Source organism: Peromyscus eremicus, chromosome 23 (assembly GCF_949786415.1).
Source record: "Peromyscus eremicus chromosome 23, PerEre_H2_v1, whole genome shotgun sequence".
NCBI classification, from domain to species: Eukaryota; Metazoa; Chordata; class Mammalia; order Rodentia; family Cricetidae; genus Peromyscus; species Peromyscus eremicus.
Genome location: NC_081438.1, coordinates 6,097,361 through 6,113,096, shown reverse-complemented (window position 1 = coordinate 6,113,096; position 15,736 = coordinate 6,097,361). Strand labels below are relative to the sequence as shown.

General features: G+C 50.5%; 1 protein-coding gene across 1 annotated transcript in view; it reads right to left on the bottom strand.

The window, feature by feature from the left end:
* Positions 1-15,736, bottom strand: part of Cit (citron rho-interacting serine/threonine kinase) — a 177,383-nt gene that overhangs the window by 4,757 nt on the left and 156,890 nt on the right. Inside the window, 12 exon segments of the mRNA XM_059248795.1 lie at positions 2,503-2,682; positions 2,783-2,861; positions 4,193-4,273; positions 4,864-4,992; positions 5,094-5,202; positions 6,462-6,488; positions 6,490-6,555; positions 10,604-10,743; positions 13,324-13,459; positions 13,616-13,696; positions 14,856-15,025; positions 15,245-15,349. Of these exon segments, the coding sequence (XP_059104778.1) occupies positions 2,503-2,682; positions 2,783-2,861; positions 4,193-4,273; positions 4,864-4,992; positions 5,094-5,202; positions 6,462-6,488; positions 6,490-6,555; positions 10,604-10,743; positions 13,324-13,459; positions 13,616-13,696; positions 14,856-15,025; positions 15,245-15,349 (1,303 nt within the window).

Genomic DNA, 15,736 nt, shown 5'->3' with positions numbered 1-15,736 from the left:
TCTGAGACCTTCTGAGACAGCCTCACATAAAATCTAAGAGCTCCTGGTCATTTGTTACTTCAGGTTTTCCATCAAGGTCCTGATTGATTAAAACCACACTGACCAAGCCTGAGGGCCAGGGGTGGCTCAGTGGCAGAGCTCTTTGGTAGCCTGCCAGGCCCAGGGTTCAATTCTCAGCCAGCCCTGCCAAAGAAGCACGCACGTACGCACGCACAATCATGCATGCTGACCAAGCGCATTGCAAAACCAGCTTGCAGCAGTCCAACAGTATTTTTGCAAGAAAACCAAACTTGGTATGGCTTAATGACTACTGAGCACGCCCTGTGCGCATGCCTCTCTCCGGATCTCTGGTAGAGTTGAAGCCAGTGGACTTGTAACTGGACAGTCACAGAGAAGTCTACAGTCTGGCAACGTCTGGAAGGCACAGATTGGGCTGAAGCCTATTTCCAGAAAAGGATCAATATTTGACCTGGAAAAGACCCACTGGCACTCAGGACTCTTTGTTGGACTGGACCTGGGGCTTGCTGGACAAGAAAGGCCCCTGCCCGGCAGCTGAACAGTAGCCCTCGCTACATGGGATAAGTACCTCAGGCAGTCACTGAGGTAGAGGAAAACTAACTTCTTTGGGGGTAATAATAAAATGTTCTAAACTTAGCTACTGGTAGAGACTGGATACATCTATAAAAATGCTGGACTTTAAATCCCAGGAGAGAACTCAGTGCCATCTAGAGGATTGGAGGGTTCATGTGTGGAAATTTACTTCCCACTGAGAGAGTAAAGACTGGATGTGCAAGTGCCCACAAAGACCAGAAGAGGGCATCGGGATCCCCTGGAGCTGGAGTGACAGGAAGCCGTGAGCCCCCTGATATGGCTGTTGGGGCCAATGAGTTCTCTACAAGAGCAACACACGCTCTTAACCACCGGGCCATCTCTCTAGTCCTCGCCATGAGATATTCAGAGGGCTGGAATGGAACCCAATATGGTATCTGGAGGTGGAGGCAGAGCCTTTAGAAGTGAGCAGGGCTTGATACAGAGACCCTGTTTCTTATCCTGTGATGCCCTGCACTACCCCCAAGACATTGGCAAAGAGGACGCTGCTAGATATGGGCCCTCAACTTCAGAACAGAACCACGAGCCTCTTTCTTTAGAACTAACTCAGCACCAGGTACTTTGCCACAGTACCAGAAAACAAGCTAATCCACGGTATTATTTTTATGAAGTAGCAAACGTGGAGTTGTGCACATAGAGATGCAGAGAGGTCTCTAAATAGAAATGCAAAAGGTTGTAAAATTGGTTCTTTCCTGGGTGGTGGTGGAGTCGGGGAGAAAGGGAAGAAGAGGAGGGGCCAGGTCCCTTAAGGGATGAGGCAAGAGGGCTGTCTCAGCCAGGAGTTCAGGGCAGCACGGCAACTTGACAAGACCGGTATCTCTTTAAATTAAGGGGGAGGGGGCTAGTGTGATGGCTCAGAGGTTAAGAGCACTGGCTGCTCTTCCAGAGGATCTGGGTTCAATTCCCAGCACCCACACAGTGGGTCACAACTGTCTGGAACTCCAGTTCCAGGGGCTCCGACACCCTCTTCTAACCTCCTCGGGCTCCAGGCACACACATACATACAGGCAAAACACTCATATACATAACATAAAAACTGAAAAAAAAATCAAGCTGGGAGGCAGAGGAGGATGGGTCTGTGTGATTTGGAGGCCAGCCAAGTGAATTCCAGACCAGCCAAGGCTACACAGTAAGACCTGGTCTCAAAAAATAAAAATACATAAATCTTGAACTGTTTTCTTAAATACAAGAAAGGAGACTGTACTACTTTATACTTTTTGTGCCCTTTGGATTCTACACCCTGAGTTAGATTACCAACACAAAAATAAATACAAGTTTTAAAATAAAAATTTAAAACTCTGAAGAATTCTCAGGTTCCATAGAAACCTCTGGGTGGCCTCGGAAGCCACGGCCAACTGCCATACCTCACACCTCTGGGTGGCCTCGGAAGCCATGGCCCACTGCCACATCTCACACCTCACACCTCTGGGTGGCCTCAGAAGCCACGGCCCACACCTCTGGACCTCCTCTATACATCTTGCCTCCCAGCCCTCCTGACGCCACCCCCTTGCTGTTTCTTTAGGGAAGTCCGTCCTGGTCCCAAGTCTAGGCTGCACGCCCATCAGGACTAGAACCAGAGTTCCAGTTGCCCCTCTCTCACACCAGGCTTGAGCAGCACTAAGGAGAGGCCACACATCTCCCTGGGGGGTGGGGCTCAGCAGCTAGCATGACAAAGACACACACCAAAGCAGCAGAGTATCAGTTGTGTGCCACTGAACACAAGAGAGCCACTGGAGACACCCTCAGGGCAATGTCAGACGTTCCCTGCCACTGCACAGGGAGCCCTTCACAATACTTGTGATGCTTACGAACTGACGCCACACACAAAAAGCTGGATTGCCTTGAGCACAAAGTGGAAACGTTCCTTGGCCCTGGAGGGAGGAAGGTCGGTACCTGCGGGAGGTGGAGGGCACCCGGTGCTGGTCAGTGCCAGACTCCTTCACAAGGTTTCCTTTGCAGCATATGACCCTTAACTTGTCCTGGTATGAGGAGGCCAGGTAAATCGCTCCGGAGGAAATTGCGGGGCCCAGGTAGCGCGGGTTCGGGATTTCCAGATAGGCTCGGGCAGGGGTCCTGCAGGGTTCCAGGAAGAGTTGACATTCATTACTGGTTACCTCCATTGCCGCGTGGCATTCCTTAAACTTGTCTTCAAAGCATGGAGGGAAATGCTTACCCCAGGGAGGAACGTGCCTGGATCTCAATTACTTCCAGTGAGTTGAAGTGAGTCACAAACAGATAGGGTTCTCTGTAGGCTGCAGGGCCACCACAGAGGATGAGCATGAGCAGGAAAAGGAGGTTGGGGGAGGGAGGAGAGAAGAAGGAAAATCAAGACTTGCAAAAGGACCAGTGACCCAAAAGCCAGTACCGTACAAATACTTCCCTACACAGCGTCATCACACGTGGTTGGGTTCATTCGCTGTCAGGTTGCCCGTTACACATCATCAAAGGAATTGGTTAAGTACATTACGGCATCCCTGTGGAACTCTGCCCAGGGTAAGAGATGCACCAGGAAGCCCAGCACCTACCCACAGTGTACTGCTCAACCAGCAGGGTGAGTTCAGAAGGATTCGAGGAGCATGCTACCCTCACGATGGGGAAAAGTCTATTATATGCTTGTGTTTGCATAAAACACTGGGAAGATGATAAATTCATGAAAGTTCTTCCCTTTGGGGCAACAAGATGAGACAGTAGAAGATGGACACAGGGGTGAGACTTCTGTGGATCCGCTTACACTGTATATATGCTCTAAGATTTTGAAGATTTTCTACCCCGTGTATGAATTTCGCCTGAATGTATGCCTGTGCATGATGTCCTCAGAGACCGGCAGAGGGTGTTGGATCCCCTGGAACTGGAGTTACGGACAATTGTGAGCCACCATGTGGGTGCTGGGACTCAAACCAGGGTCCTCTGGAAGAGCAGCCAGTGCTCTTAACTGCTGAGCCATCTCTCCAGCCTCTCCAAGTAAAGTTTTTAAAAGATAGGTATCTAAATCTTTTAAAAGATTTAGATATTACTGTGGGTTTTTACTGTGTGTGTGTGTGTGTGTGTGTGTGTGTGTGTGTGTGTGTGTGTATGTGTGTGTGTCTTCTTTTAGCCATAACAGTGCTGTAGAATATCCACATAGTCTTGTCTTATGGACCTGTATGTTTGTGTGTTCGTTCTTTGACCCATCTATATTTAGAGACTTACAACCAAAGGACACGATCTGACATAGTAAGTTCAAGGATGCTTACCACAGTGTTGATACTTACAGAATGAATAGGTGTGACCTCATTGTTCTGCCTAGTCAGAATTAACTAATGTGTGTTCCACTATGGGACACTACACAGCCTTGAAAATGACTTTACATCCACAGGGAATATTCTCTTTTGTATCATGAAATCGTAAACATTTCACAGGCTGGACTGTGGCCTGGGAGACCTGACTTACACATTCTCTGTTAGGTAAACACCGCCCACGCCACTGAAGTCCATTAGGATATACCAGCACCAGGCCGAAGCCAAGAATTCCACACAATTCTTTCCTAGGACACAAACTTCGGCCAGCAGGAGCCCCCGCACCCCCACCCGGTACCCCCACGTACCAAAGGCCAGAGGTAAGCGACTCCACTTGAGATCGTCTGTGCGGCTACGTCTTCCATAGGAATCCACGAACACCCCAAATTCTGTAAGGTGTCAAGAGCATGGCGGCATTAGCTCCAGAGGCCACATACGCTATGACGGAAGGGCGGGAACAAACCCCGGGGACAAGTGGCCAGATTTAACTAGACTGTCACAGCCAGACAGCCTCCGCAGAGCCATCTCCTAGTTTAAATTAAAATGAGGATTTTCTTCAGTCACGTTTTCTTATTAATCAGACTTATTCCAGAAAGAGGATTCAAGCAAAGTGGGGAAGGAAATGGGAAAAGAAGGGGGAGAGAGAAGGAAGAAGAGATGGATAGACAAACAGGGAAGAGACAGGAGGAGGGAAAGGAAACACCCAGTGATTAAAACAGAAAGAAAATATCAAGAGGAAAAAGCAGCAAAAACCAGACCAGAGGAAGAAGGTGTGTGACAGGAAGACGGAGGGGTGGGCGGAAGGAAGTGTCAAGATGGCCAGGCGGCTGCCCCGGTCTGGCCGGGCGGCTGCCCCGGTCGGGGGGAGCGGGGGAATCTCAGAGGGCGCCCACGACGCTGGGTAAATATCCCCTGTCCCCTTGACAGGACCCACCCTGCTGACCAAGGGGGAGGTATCGGGCCCAGGCTGGGGACTGACCGTGGAAGCACAACAGGTACTCCTCCCGCTGCCCGGCGCCATTCGCCTGCACGATGGAGACGGGAAAGCTGTGGGACGAGGAAGCGAACACAGCCGGAGCCAGAGAGTGGTCATTCTTGTCCAGGAACTCTGTGAAGGCAGGCGAGAAGCAGCTTCAGGAACGACGCCCGCCCAAGCTCCCCTCCTCGAGGCCCGGGCCCTGTGGGGTGGGGAGGGAGACGCAGACCTACCCTCCAGCGTGTACTGCTTCATGTCGATCTCGTAGAATTTGTTGGTTCCGATGAGGATGCTGTAATTGGTGAAGTGGATGCAGCTGCAGGGTTCCGAGGTCTCTATCTCCTGAGGGGCCGCAGAGGGACAGAGATGACGCAGGACACCTCGTCTCTGCTGCTGTTTCTGCCTGAGCCCCTAGCCTCTCATGCTATGCCCACCAGGATGACATGCAGCCTGTTCGCTACCTCATAACCATCGCTCTACATCAGCCCAGGCTGCCTCAGGAAACAAGACTGAACTGCAACTTCCAAACAGGCGAGAGACACCATTTCCACAGACAGGCAAAACACTAACAATATGCTCTTGCAGCGAGCAGCAGACCAGAGTGCCACACCAACGGTTAACACGCCTGGCCTTAGCGTCCTCCTTGGGGCTGGCTTCCAATTTGCTAGTTTCTAATTTGAGTCTGTTTCATCCACACAGCATTACTACATCCCTGCCTTCATTGACTCCTCATTATTTGTAGTCATTTCTAGGCCAATACTAATATCATTAAGACAAAACAAATGTAACTGGCATGCTTTCTTAAAGTGATGACCAGGAATCGTGTTTGCCTGAAGCAACAGTTCAAACTTTAATCATCACCGGCACAGAAATGTATCCACCGCTCTCTACCAAGTCCTGAGGAAACAGAGACGCAGGATGAGAGGGTAGGAAAACCAGAGTATTTTTAACCTTAGAGTGTCAAATCAGCTCTTTCCCGGCCTCACTGCCTCACCTGCAATCAGAAAACACGGAGGTGGCCAGCTCCACCCCCGATACACAGGCTACACAGGTGGTCAGCAAACCCCGGCTGATAAGCCGGCAATGAGACCGGTTCACTAACCACCTGCCACACAAACTCACAGCTTCTTACACTCTGGGTATTATCGTGACATGACCAGGCATGAGCCAGGCTTATCATTACACAACACACTTAGTCTGGGGACAGGGAACACCTTCTCCAGAAGGAGGTAATTTAAAGGTTGAAATGCTCCTCCTCCACACCAGCACTCTGTCCTGAGGAGAGTCAGACCCCTGACCACAAGTCAAAACAGAGCCAGCGCTGGCTTGTCCCTCATCCCCAGAAAGCTGCTTCTGTCAGCTCAAAAAGGGCGTATCCTCCATCCACCTCCAGAAAGCTGAGTCTGTTGGGCAGATCCCAACCAGGAAGGAAAGTGAGCGAGCCACTGTGGCTACCACAGGCCCTGGGCTCTTCCAGGAAGGACAGGTCTCACTCTCTAGACAACAGAAAGGAACAGACACACGCTGTCCTCAGCACAGCCCGCTGTGTGCACGGACCCCCGGGGGTGGGGGAGGGGAGTGGGGCTGGGCCGTTAGCTTGCCTTCCGGATGCAGTACTTGCTGAGGTTGGTCATTGTAGCGGAGGATGACGACTTTGCTTGGCATGGCAGCACAGATGCAGAGGCTATTCTCGATCTAGAAGGCCATGGGGAGAGGGGGGACAAGAAAGAGAAATGTCACTAGCATGAAACTATAGCTCTGCACAAAACTAGACCAGGAGCGTGATATAACAGGGTCTCGGTCTCAGCACTGGTGACATTTCGGACCTGGCCATTCTCTGTGATGGAGGTAGGGCCTGTACACTGAGTAATGTGAGCATCACGGCCTGGGCCAGCAGATGTCTATAGCACCCTCTAGCTGTGACAATCAAAACTGTCTACAGACATTACCAAACTCCCCTGGGGACGGAATCACCCCTGGCTGAGACTCACTGCCTTAGCTGGGATCCAGAGAAGGTCTGGGGGCACAGAGACACCTCACAGTTCATATATTTGTGCCTTTGGGTGGAGACAGACTGTTTTGACATTACTCTGAATGGAGGAGGACAGGGTGACATGGGGGCGGGGCGTGTAGGCAGTGGGGAGCTCTGTGAGGTGATTCACCTCCACTGTCAACTTGACAATGGTTTGGAGCCAGCAAGGACATAAACCTCAGGCTTGGTCACAAGCCTGTCCCCAGAGGCTTATCAGAGGTGCAGCTTCTTTTCTGTCGCTGTGACAAAACACTCTGACATCACAACACAAGGAAGACAGGGTTTACCTGGTACAGCCCAGGGCTGAAATCAAGGCAGCGGCGGCTGAAGCAGGTGGAAGCAGAGAGACCGGTGTGTGCAGCAGGGAGAGACCGGTGTGTGCAGCAGGGAGAGACCAGTGTGTGCAGCAGGGAGAGACAGGGGTGTGCAGCAGGGAGAGACCGGTGTGTGCAGCAGGGAGAGACAGGGGTGTGCAGCAGGGAGAGGACAGGGGTGTGCAGCAGGGAGAGACAGGGGTGTGCAGCAGGGAGAGACAGGGGTGTGCAGCAGGGAGAGACAGGGGTGTGCAGCAGGAGAGAGAGACCTGGATGCCCTGCTTAGAGAATGGGCTGGCCCACAATTAAGGGCAAAGGTTCAGGATGACTCACATAAGGTAATCCCCCTAAGGCGTGCCCAGAGGCCCTTCTCCCTGGTGATTCTAGACTATCAAGTTAGCTACTAACACTCACTGGTACAGAAAGGGCAGAAAGGAGGAAGTCTGAAGGGTGTCAGTGCTCATCTCTCTGCCTTCTGACCCACACAGATGTGAGCTCCTGGCGGGCACGGCTCCCCTGCCCCTGAGGGACTGGCTACCATGGGAAGCTCATCCCTCTTTAAGTATATTCCGGTCTGGGATTTGGTCACTGACACAAGAAGATAACTAATACACTTTGTGTCCAGAGGGAAAAGTTCTTCAGTGGGGTCTGTGAATATGAGTTCTACATCAAGACTCTTTTTCTATCTCTTACAGTCAGGCCTTTGTCTTTCACCGAGAGGGAAAAGAGGTCTGTCGCACATACGGCCATAAACTGAAGGCCAGCAGTTTGAAGGAACAGAGAGGAAAATGCAAATGTCTGCTTCTGGGGTCGAGGAGGCTGTGTATACAATACATTATGAGGCTTTATAATTTACATGCACATTTCATATAGTTTTTTGTATTTCAAACAATAAAATAAATAAAAAATGATTTAAAATAAATAAAAAAATGATTTATAATTTTTAAAGTCATGTTTGGAAATTAACATGTATATTTCTAAGTAACTCATTGTTTATAGCAAAAAACTTTAAAATATGTGGGATGGTAATAAAAAAAATGTCCACATCAAAAGATACAAGGTGCAGCTAAAACAGTAGTCAGAGGAAAATGCATAGCCTTGAAGTGCTTATATTAGAAAATGCAATGAAGGGGCTGGAGAGATGGCTCAGAGGTTAAGAGCACTGACTGCTCTTCCAGAGGTCCTGAGTTCAATTTCCAGCAATCACATGGTGGCTCACAACCATCTGTAATGAGATCTGGTGCCCTCTTCTGGTCAGCAGTTATACATGCTGTATACATAATATATAAATGTTTAAAAAAAAAATGCAATGAAACCTGGTGAGCTAAGAGAGAAATTGGGAGAATAATAGGAAAAAGTCAAGGGAAATTAAATGAAAGAAAACAAAGGCAAAAGATAATGATAAATAAAATTTGGAAAAAAAAAAAAGCTGTGACACAGGCAATAAAGTCCAAAGCTGAGGCTGGAGTTAAGGTTGAGGCACTGGTTGCTCCTGCAGAGGACCAGGATGCAGTTCCCAAAAGCCACACGGTGGCTCACAACTGGCCATGCTCCAGTTCCAGGGGCTCTGACACTCCCATCTGGCCTTCATGGGCACCAGGCATGTGGTACACAGACATACATGCCGGTAAAACACTCATATACATGATATAAAACAAAAACGACATTCCATCTCCACAAAACTGCTGCTAAAGCGTATGTGTGCATGTGTGTGCGCGTGCGCACATGTGTGTACACATATGGACATGCCTATGCACATGCCGTGGTGTACGGATGAAGGTCAGAGGACCGTTTTCCCACCCTCCACTCTGTTGAAAGCAGCAGAACTCAGTCCTCTGAGGAAAAGAGCCACTAAGCTCATGAAGTCAGCTGTGCCTGCCTGCGATACCAGCTTGCCTGTGAAGGGCTGAGGAGCGCGATCAGACCCTCACTTGGGACTCCAGCCAGTCCTACTGGCCAGCTGTGTGTAATTCTGCCCTACCTGTTCACGGCCTCAGCACGGTGGGGTGGGGCTGTGTCTCAGGAAGTGCTAGAGCACATAACCGGGGAAGGTTAACGTGAGGAGAGGACTCTGTGGATGCAGCTCTAGGGACCCCACCATCCAGCTCTTTACATGGGATCCAGAGATCAACCTTTGATCACCACCAGGCTTGTGCAGCTGGACCATCTTCACCAGCCCAAAGCTGTACCTCTTTAAAGATTAGTGAAGTTGCTGGGCCTGGCTGCTCACGCCCGCAATGTTGGCATTTCAAAGGCTGGGGCAGGAGCATGGCCGTGAGTCTGAGGCCATCCTGGAACTGTAGTATGAGGTTGCATTTCAAAGCGACCCCACAAACCCCCACAGGAGGAAATGAACAGAATGGAATGAAAGCCGGCAGATAGATCTGCGAGGCGGCTCAGCAGGCGAGCGCATTTGCTGCAGACCTGAGTTCCATCCCGGGAACCCTCCCGGGAAGCCACCCGGGGGTGAAATGAGAGAATCCATTCCATGCCGCCCCATCCACCATTTTTAAAAGACATGTCATAACCAGTATTAGTCACGAAGAGCGCCCTCTCCCTGCAGCCCTGGAGCACATACTCAGGGAGCATGTCAAGTACACAGGGGCTCTACAAATGCTTGACTCAAGCCTGGCGTGGTGGTTTTGCCTCTAATCCAAACACTTGGGAAGCAGAGACTGGCAGGTCTCTGGTTCAAGTCCAGCCTGGTCTACACAGCAAGGCCCAGAGGCCAGCCCAAGCTCGTGAGGCCCTCTCTGGATGATGGAGGCCAGGAAAGAAGCATGAGAGATTGGAGCATCTTGGCATTTTGTTAGGTTGCAAGGGATACTTCCGGAACCAATCTCTGGCAGGCACCGAGGGACCACCAAATGACGATCACAAATTAGATTTTGTAAGTTTCCAGTAATAAGCACACTTTCATTCAATTCAGACATGCGGTTCCCTATTGTATTGCCTTTTTTTCCAAATTATTTTTGTTTTGTTTTGTTTGGAGACAGGGACTCACTATGTACCCTTGGCAGGCCTGAAACTCGATATGTAGACCAGGCTAGCCTGGAACTCAGAGGTCTGCCTGCCTCAGCCTCCCAAGTGCACCAGTCCCTGCGTTATTATTTTCAAGAGGCTCGTCATACAAACATGTACTCTAGAACCCTGGAACCCTGAGTTTCTCCATGTGCTTTTAGGTTCCTCAGACATTTCCTTTAGATTCAAAGCCCGAGCAAACATCGCATCCACCCAAATTATTTCACTCCCCAAAGGACGCCAAGTGCTCATGGGTAAAAACCAATTTTCAAGGCTGACTCAGCAAGTTTGGTGGGCAGAGGAGCAGGGTTGATTTCCAGAACAGTCCATCAGCAAAGGCCTTAAGGGGGGGGGGGGGGCGGGGGGCGGGGTTTACCTTGCCAGCAGCAAACAAGTGACAGCCTTTGACGGCTTCAAATACATTGGGGGAGATGTCGGGCTGGGCAGGAAGGTGGGACTGTGCCAAGGACTGCTTCACTTTCTTCACATCCACCAGACAGAGGGCCCGCTCCTCCCCTGAGAGGAAAGGAACAGCTGTGGTCAGCAGGAGGCCCATAAACGAAGACACCCAACACAACTCGAGTACCCATGACTAGAAAGCACAGGCGCTATGTGGACGAACTAGGGAGTGCCTCTTATCCAAGATGAGCGAGGCAGAAGGGGCTTCTGAGTTTGGAACATCTGCATCTACAATGAAAGACCCTGGGGACAAGGCCCGAGTCCACATACGAAATTCCTTTGTGGTTCATAAACCTCTTATAGCCTAAAGTTAACTTTATACAGAAGTGTGGAGAAAGGGGGTGTGTCCTGATGGAGGACCTGTGTCCTGATTTCGATGGAGACCAGTTAAATGAGATCATGCAGGGAATTTTCCATCAGTAGCACCATGGTGATACCCGAAGTTTCAGACAGCGGGAAGATTTGGATGTTCTGACAAGGGACACACTTGACCGGTATACAAACTCATCATCTGGGCCCGTGCTTTAGATCGGAAATGAAAAGCAGTTGATTTCTCGGTTCAGATTCTTGAGGAATAGGGGTAATTTTGCAGGCATAAAACTGAAGAATGGTAACTGAATTTCAGACATGCTCCCAGAACATGGAAGAAAGAATGTGTTAGGGAGCCATGAAGGGGTCCAACTATTCATATGCGTCCATCCTGTGAGAGACAAAGGGATGGACGAGAACCAAGCAGGATGTGGTAGCTTGCGCTTGTAATCCTCGCACTCAGGAGGGGCACACAGGAGGACCACAAGTTCAGGGTCACTCTCAAGCTATATAAAAAGTTCAAGGCCAGCCTGAGACACTTATCTCAACTTTTTTTTTTTTTTTTCAAGACAAGGTTTAAGCCAGATGGTGGCAGTGCACACTTTTAATCCCAGGATTTGAAAGGCAGAGGCAGGCAGATCTCTGTGAGTTCGAGGCCAGCCTAGTCTACAGAGTGAGTTCCAAGACAGCCAAGGCTACACGGCAAGACCCTGTCTCAGGGTGGGCGAGGCAGGGGACATAACAAGGTTTCTCTGTGTAACAGCCCCGGCTATCCTGGCTCTCTGTAGACCAGGCTGCCTGCCTCTGTCTCCTGAGAGCTGGGATTAAAGGCATGTGCCACCATGCCTGGCTACCTATGTCAAAAATTAAAATAAGAAATAAAATTCCTGTTAACAGCAATGAGGTTAAAAAGATTTTTGCCACTGACGTGTAACAGAATGACCCCAGCTCATAGGTTCATATGCTGACAGACTTGGTTGGGGACATACCTGCCATTAACTCAAATGGTAAAAAAAAAAAAAAAAAAAAAAAAAAATTGTATGTGCAGAGAGGAAAGAAGTGTAAAAACTGTTGGAGAGTGTGAATCCAGAGATCCAGAGGAAGGGTCTGAGCATTCATAAACATAAGTAGGATCATGTAGTAGCCACGTCATGATCACGTACAGGAGGCAAGTGTGGTGATATTTCATTTGTGCTTTAATAAATAAAGCTTGCCTGTGGGCCAGCCATTACAAGTAAACAAAGAAGTCAGGCAGCACACGCCCTTAATCCCTTAGCAGGCAAGGTCTCTGTGTGTTCAAGGCCACACTAGGGAACAGAACACACACCTTTAATCCCTGTACCAACCATAGAGACCTGGAGGTCTGTACAGACAGACAGAAAGTGACAGAGCTGTGTAGGAAGAGGAAGTGATGTAGCTGGGCTAGCCAATGAGAGAACAGAACAGAAAAGGCATATAAACCTGAGTATACAGGAAGAAGCTCTCTTTGGAAGCTGTGGAGTTGGTAAGTGAGGGTAGCTCGTGGTTTGTCCTATTCCCCTGATCTTTCTCTCGGGCTTTAACCTAAATTTCTGGCTCCGTGTTTTTTGTTCATTAAGACCATTTAGAAATTCATCTACAGGCAAGCTCTCAGGAGGTCATGGCCCACAATGGGGCTGAGGCCCAGCAGGATAAAATATTCCCAGAATTCCTAGGCTTGGGAAAGAGAAGGATCGGGAGTCCAAGGTCAGCCTGGGCTACACGAGACCCTATCTAAAAAAGAAAAAGTTTACCTTTAAGCAGTCTTTGAGGCCATGGGCAATGTACACACACACACACATACATGCAGGCAAACACACACATACAATTAAACAAATAAAGAGTTAGGTCCAGGGTCTGATGGGAGGTCTTGAGTTTCAGAAGGCAGCTCCCAAGAGTTCATGAGAGGTCTTGTAAAGGAGCCAGCCTGGCCCTGTCCATCGCTCCTGTATGGTGATAGTCTACTGATTCCCAGCATGCTCCTGGCCATGAGGTGGTGCAGCCAAGGGGAAGTTCTCACCAAGCCAGCACAGTGCCATTTGAGCCTCCAGAACTGTGGGGTAAACAAACCTCTTTTCTTCATCAGTAGCCTGGTCTCAGGTGCTTCATTACAGCAATGGAGGCTAATCCAGCATCCTCCACTTGGCATAACGGCACTGTGTTCCTTGAGAGTGTCCAAACTAAACTGGACACTGACAGGGAACCAAATGTGGACAGAGGGTTCATCGGCTGAGGCGTCAGCAGAGACCCACACTCAGCTCTCCAAGTGCTGTAAAAGTCAACAAAGAGGCTGTGCGCCCGGCCTCCCACCTGCTATCATAAGCAGCTTCTCCAGGTCCTTGATGATGTAAATTTGGAAGACCGATCCAATTCCTGGGATGTGGGTTAAGGAGTTTTTCAAGACATTCAGTGCATAGAGCCCTTCCTCGGTGCCCACCAGCACCACCTGCCAGGGCACAAGTCCGGAGACAGAGTATAAGCCACGTGACCACAATCATCGCCGTGCTTCACAGCAACAAAGCCAACGCCTCCCCCTCCCCCCCATGCACCCTGACAGTGCGTGACTGTGGCCAGCCACTGTGACGGTGCCCAGGCAATGTACCTGGTCGCTGAAGGGCAGGGTACAGTTCATGTCAAGCCGGTCATCACCTTCCAGTTTCAACAGAGAGTTTCCAAGTAATTTCTTTCCATATGTGAAAGGAAAACAGAAAAGAGGAGACAGAGCGAGTTCAAACTCTCTACAACCAAACCATCCAGAGCGAGAGAAATTTAAAGTCAGGTTCAAAAGCATACCCTGGACTAGAGCCTCACGTATGCCAGGCCAAGTACCTGACCACTGAGCCATAACCCCCAAGCTCTGGCCCCACCTTCTGTCTGAAACCCCAGTGGCAAAACGGGTGTTATTGGTTTTTCCAGGGCAGCTGTTAATTAGCTTCAGAGTCTCAACTTTGCACAGACACACACCAGTGGGTGACACACGCACGCACGCACGCACGCACGCACGCACGCACAGAAAGTTATTCTGCAACAGGAAGTAACGTAAAGCCACGGATGGTTATCAAGCCGTTAGGAAGGCCCCTTCCCCACCTCAGCTGCAGCACAGACACACGCACAGGTGCCCAGAGCCAGCCAAGCTTCTCTTTACCTCAACCCACACAGGCTGCCGCTCACAGGAAGTACAGTCTCGTGCCTATTGTATACACATTAACGTACATTTCAGCAGAAGGCTCGTGTGTGGAAAGAGACACAAATTCATCTAAACGAGCCTCTTCAGGAGGCTCGCAGTTAATGTTCCCACTGCTGAGTGTCTGAAAAGTAGTTTGGTCTTTGGCGGAGCACACGCCAACGAGGAGTGAGCACCGTCTACATCCGGGAATGTTCTGGGAGGAGTGATGCCATCAGGGCACGCCGATGTTTCCAATGTCTTAGGATAAGTGGGATTTCAGACCTGCCTACCGGAGACGGACCGGTGCGGCAGAGGCAGCTGGAGAGGCTATGGACAGCATCCTGGAGTGCAGGAGCTCACTGGCAGACTCGTGTCTGCTTTGGGGTTCACAGTCAGAGGGCTTGGAACTCAAGGACCTCCCTGAGTGAACGGGAAGGCTAGTCCAGGCAGACTCCACAGCTTCCCCTGCCCGGCTGGGCTGCTGAGGGAGACGCAGAAGTCCCTACCCAGCTGCTGCCTACACCACAAAGCTAGTCCTGACCCTAGCTGTAGCCATCGGCCCACAGACAGGGCAGGAGGGAACCCCAGCCCGGCAGTGGGATTCCCAACATTACATGCCCACAGCCACACACTCCACAAAGAGAAGCACCGCCTCCATGGTCATGGTCATACTCACAGCATCAGCTTCTGCCTTTTCCCTAGAAACTCTCCCACCTGCGACGACAGATTCTAAGGCGGTGACCCAGCGCTGCTTGTCAGGAAAGCTGGGTGCTAGCAAGTACAGGGTCCTCCCAGGCCAGCAGGTAGTATGTGGGTGAGACTCCATCTTCAGTATGTATGGGACATCTAGAAGATTTCGGGGAGCACGAGATTGGCCACGGATGACTCCCCCACGCTCCCCAACAGGGATGATGTCACACGGCATCGGAATCCCGCCAAACCCTGCGACTCCAGTTCCCACTAAGATGGGGGACTGGACGGAGGTCTAGGCAGAGCAAACTGCCAAGTCTCAATTTGTCAAACCCAGCCCACCTCTGGGGCGGGGCTCTTCTGGATCCCACTCACCTGCTTTGGCTGTATTTGCAAGTTCAGAAGCACCAACGGCACCATGAATAGATACGTCCCCGTCGGGAAGGCACAGCTCAAATTCTTCCACCGGCCTCTGTCCAGCTTGGTGCAAAGAGGAAGGGCGGAAGGGAAAACAAAAGAACAGGACCAAGAACGAGAGAAGAGAGAGAAGAGGGAGAGGAGGGGAGGGGGGAGAGAGGTGGGGAGGGGAGAGGTGGGGAGGGGATGGAAGAGAAAAGGTGGGGAGGGGAGAGGAGGGAAGAGAAGAGGAGGGGAGTGGGGGTGAGGGAAGAAGAAGGGAGGGGAGTGGGGGTGAGGGAAGAAGGGAGGGGAGGATGTGAAGAGGCGCACAAGGACAGAGAAGGAAATGAGGTACAGACAAGGCAGAGAGGGAAGATAAAAAATAAGGCGTGTCAGATGAGGGCACAGTCAACTCTGGTGACGATGAGGATTTATGGGTTAGCTGACTGAGGCGGAAGTTCTCTGGTG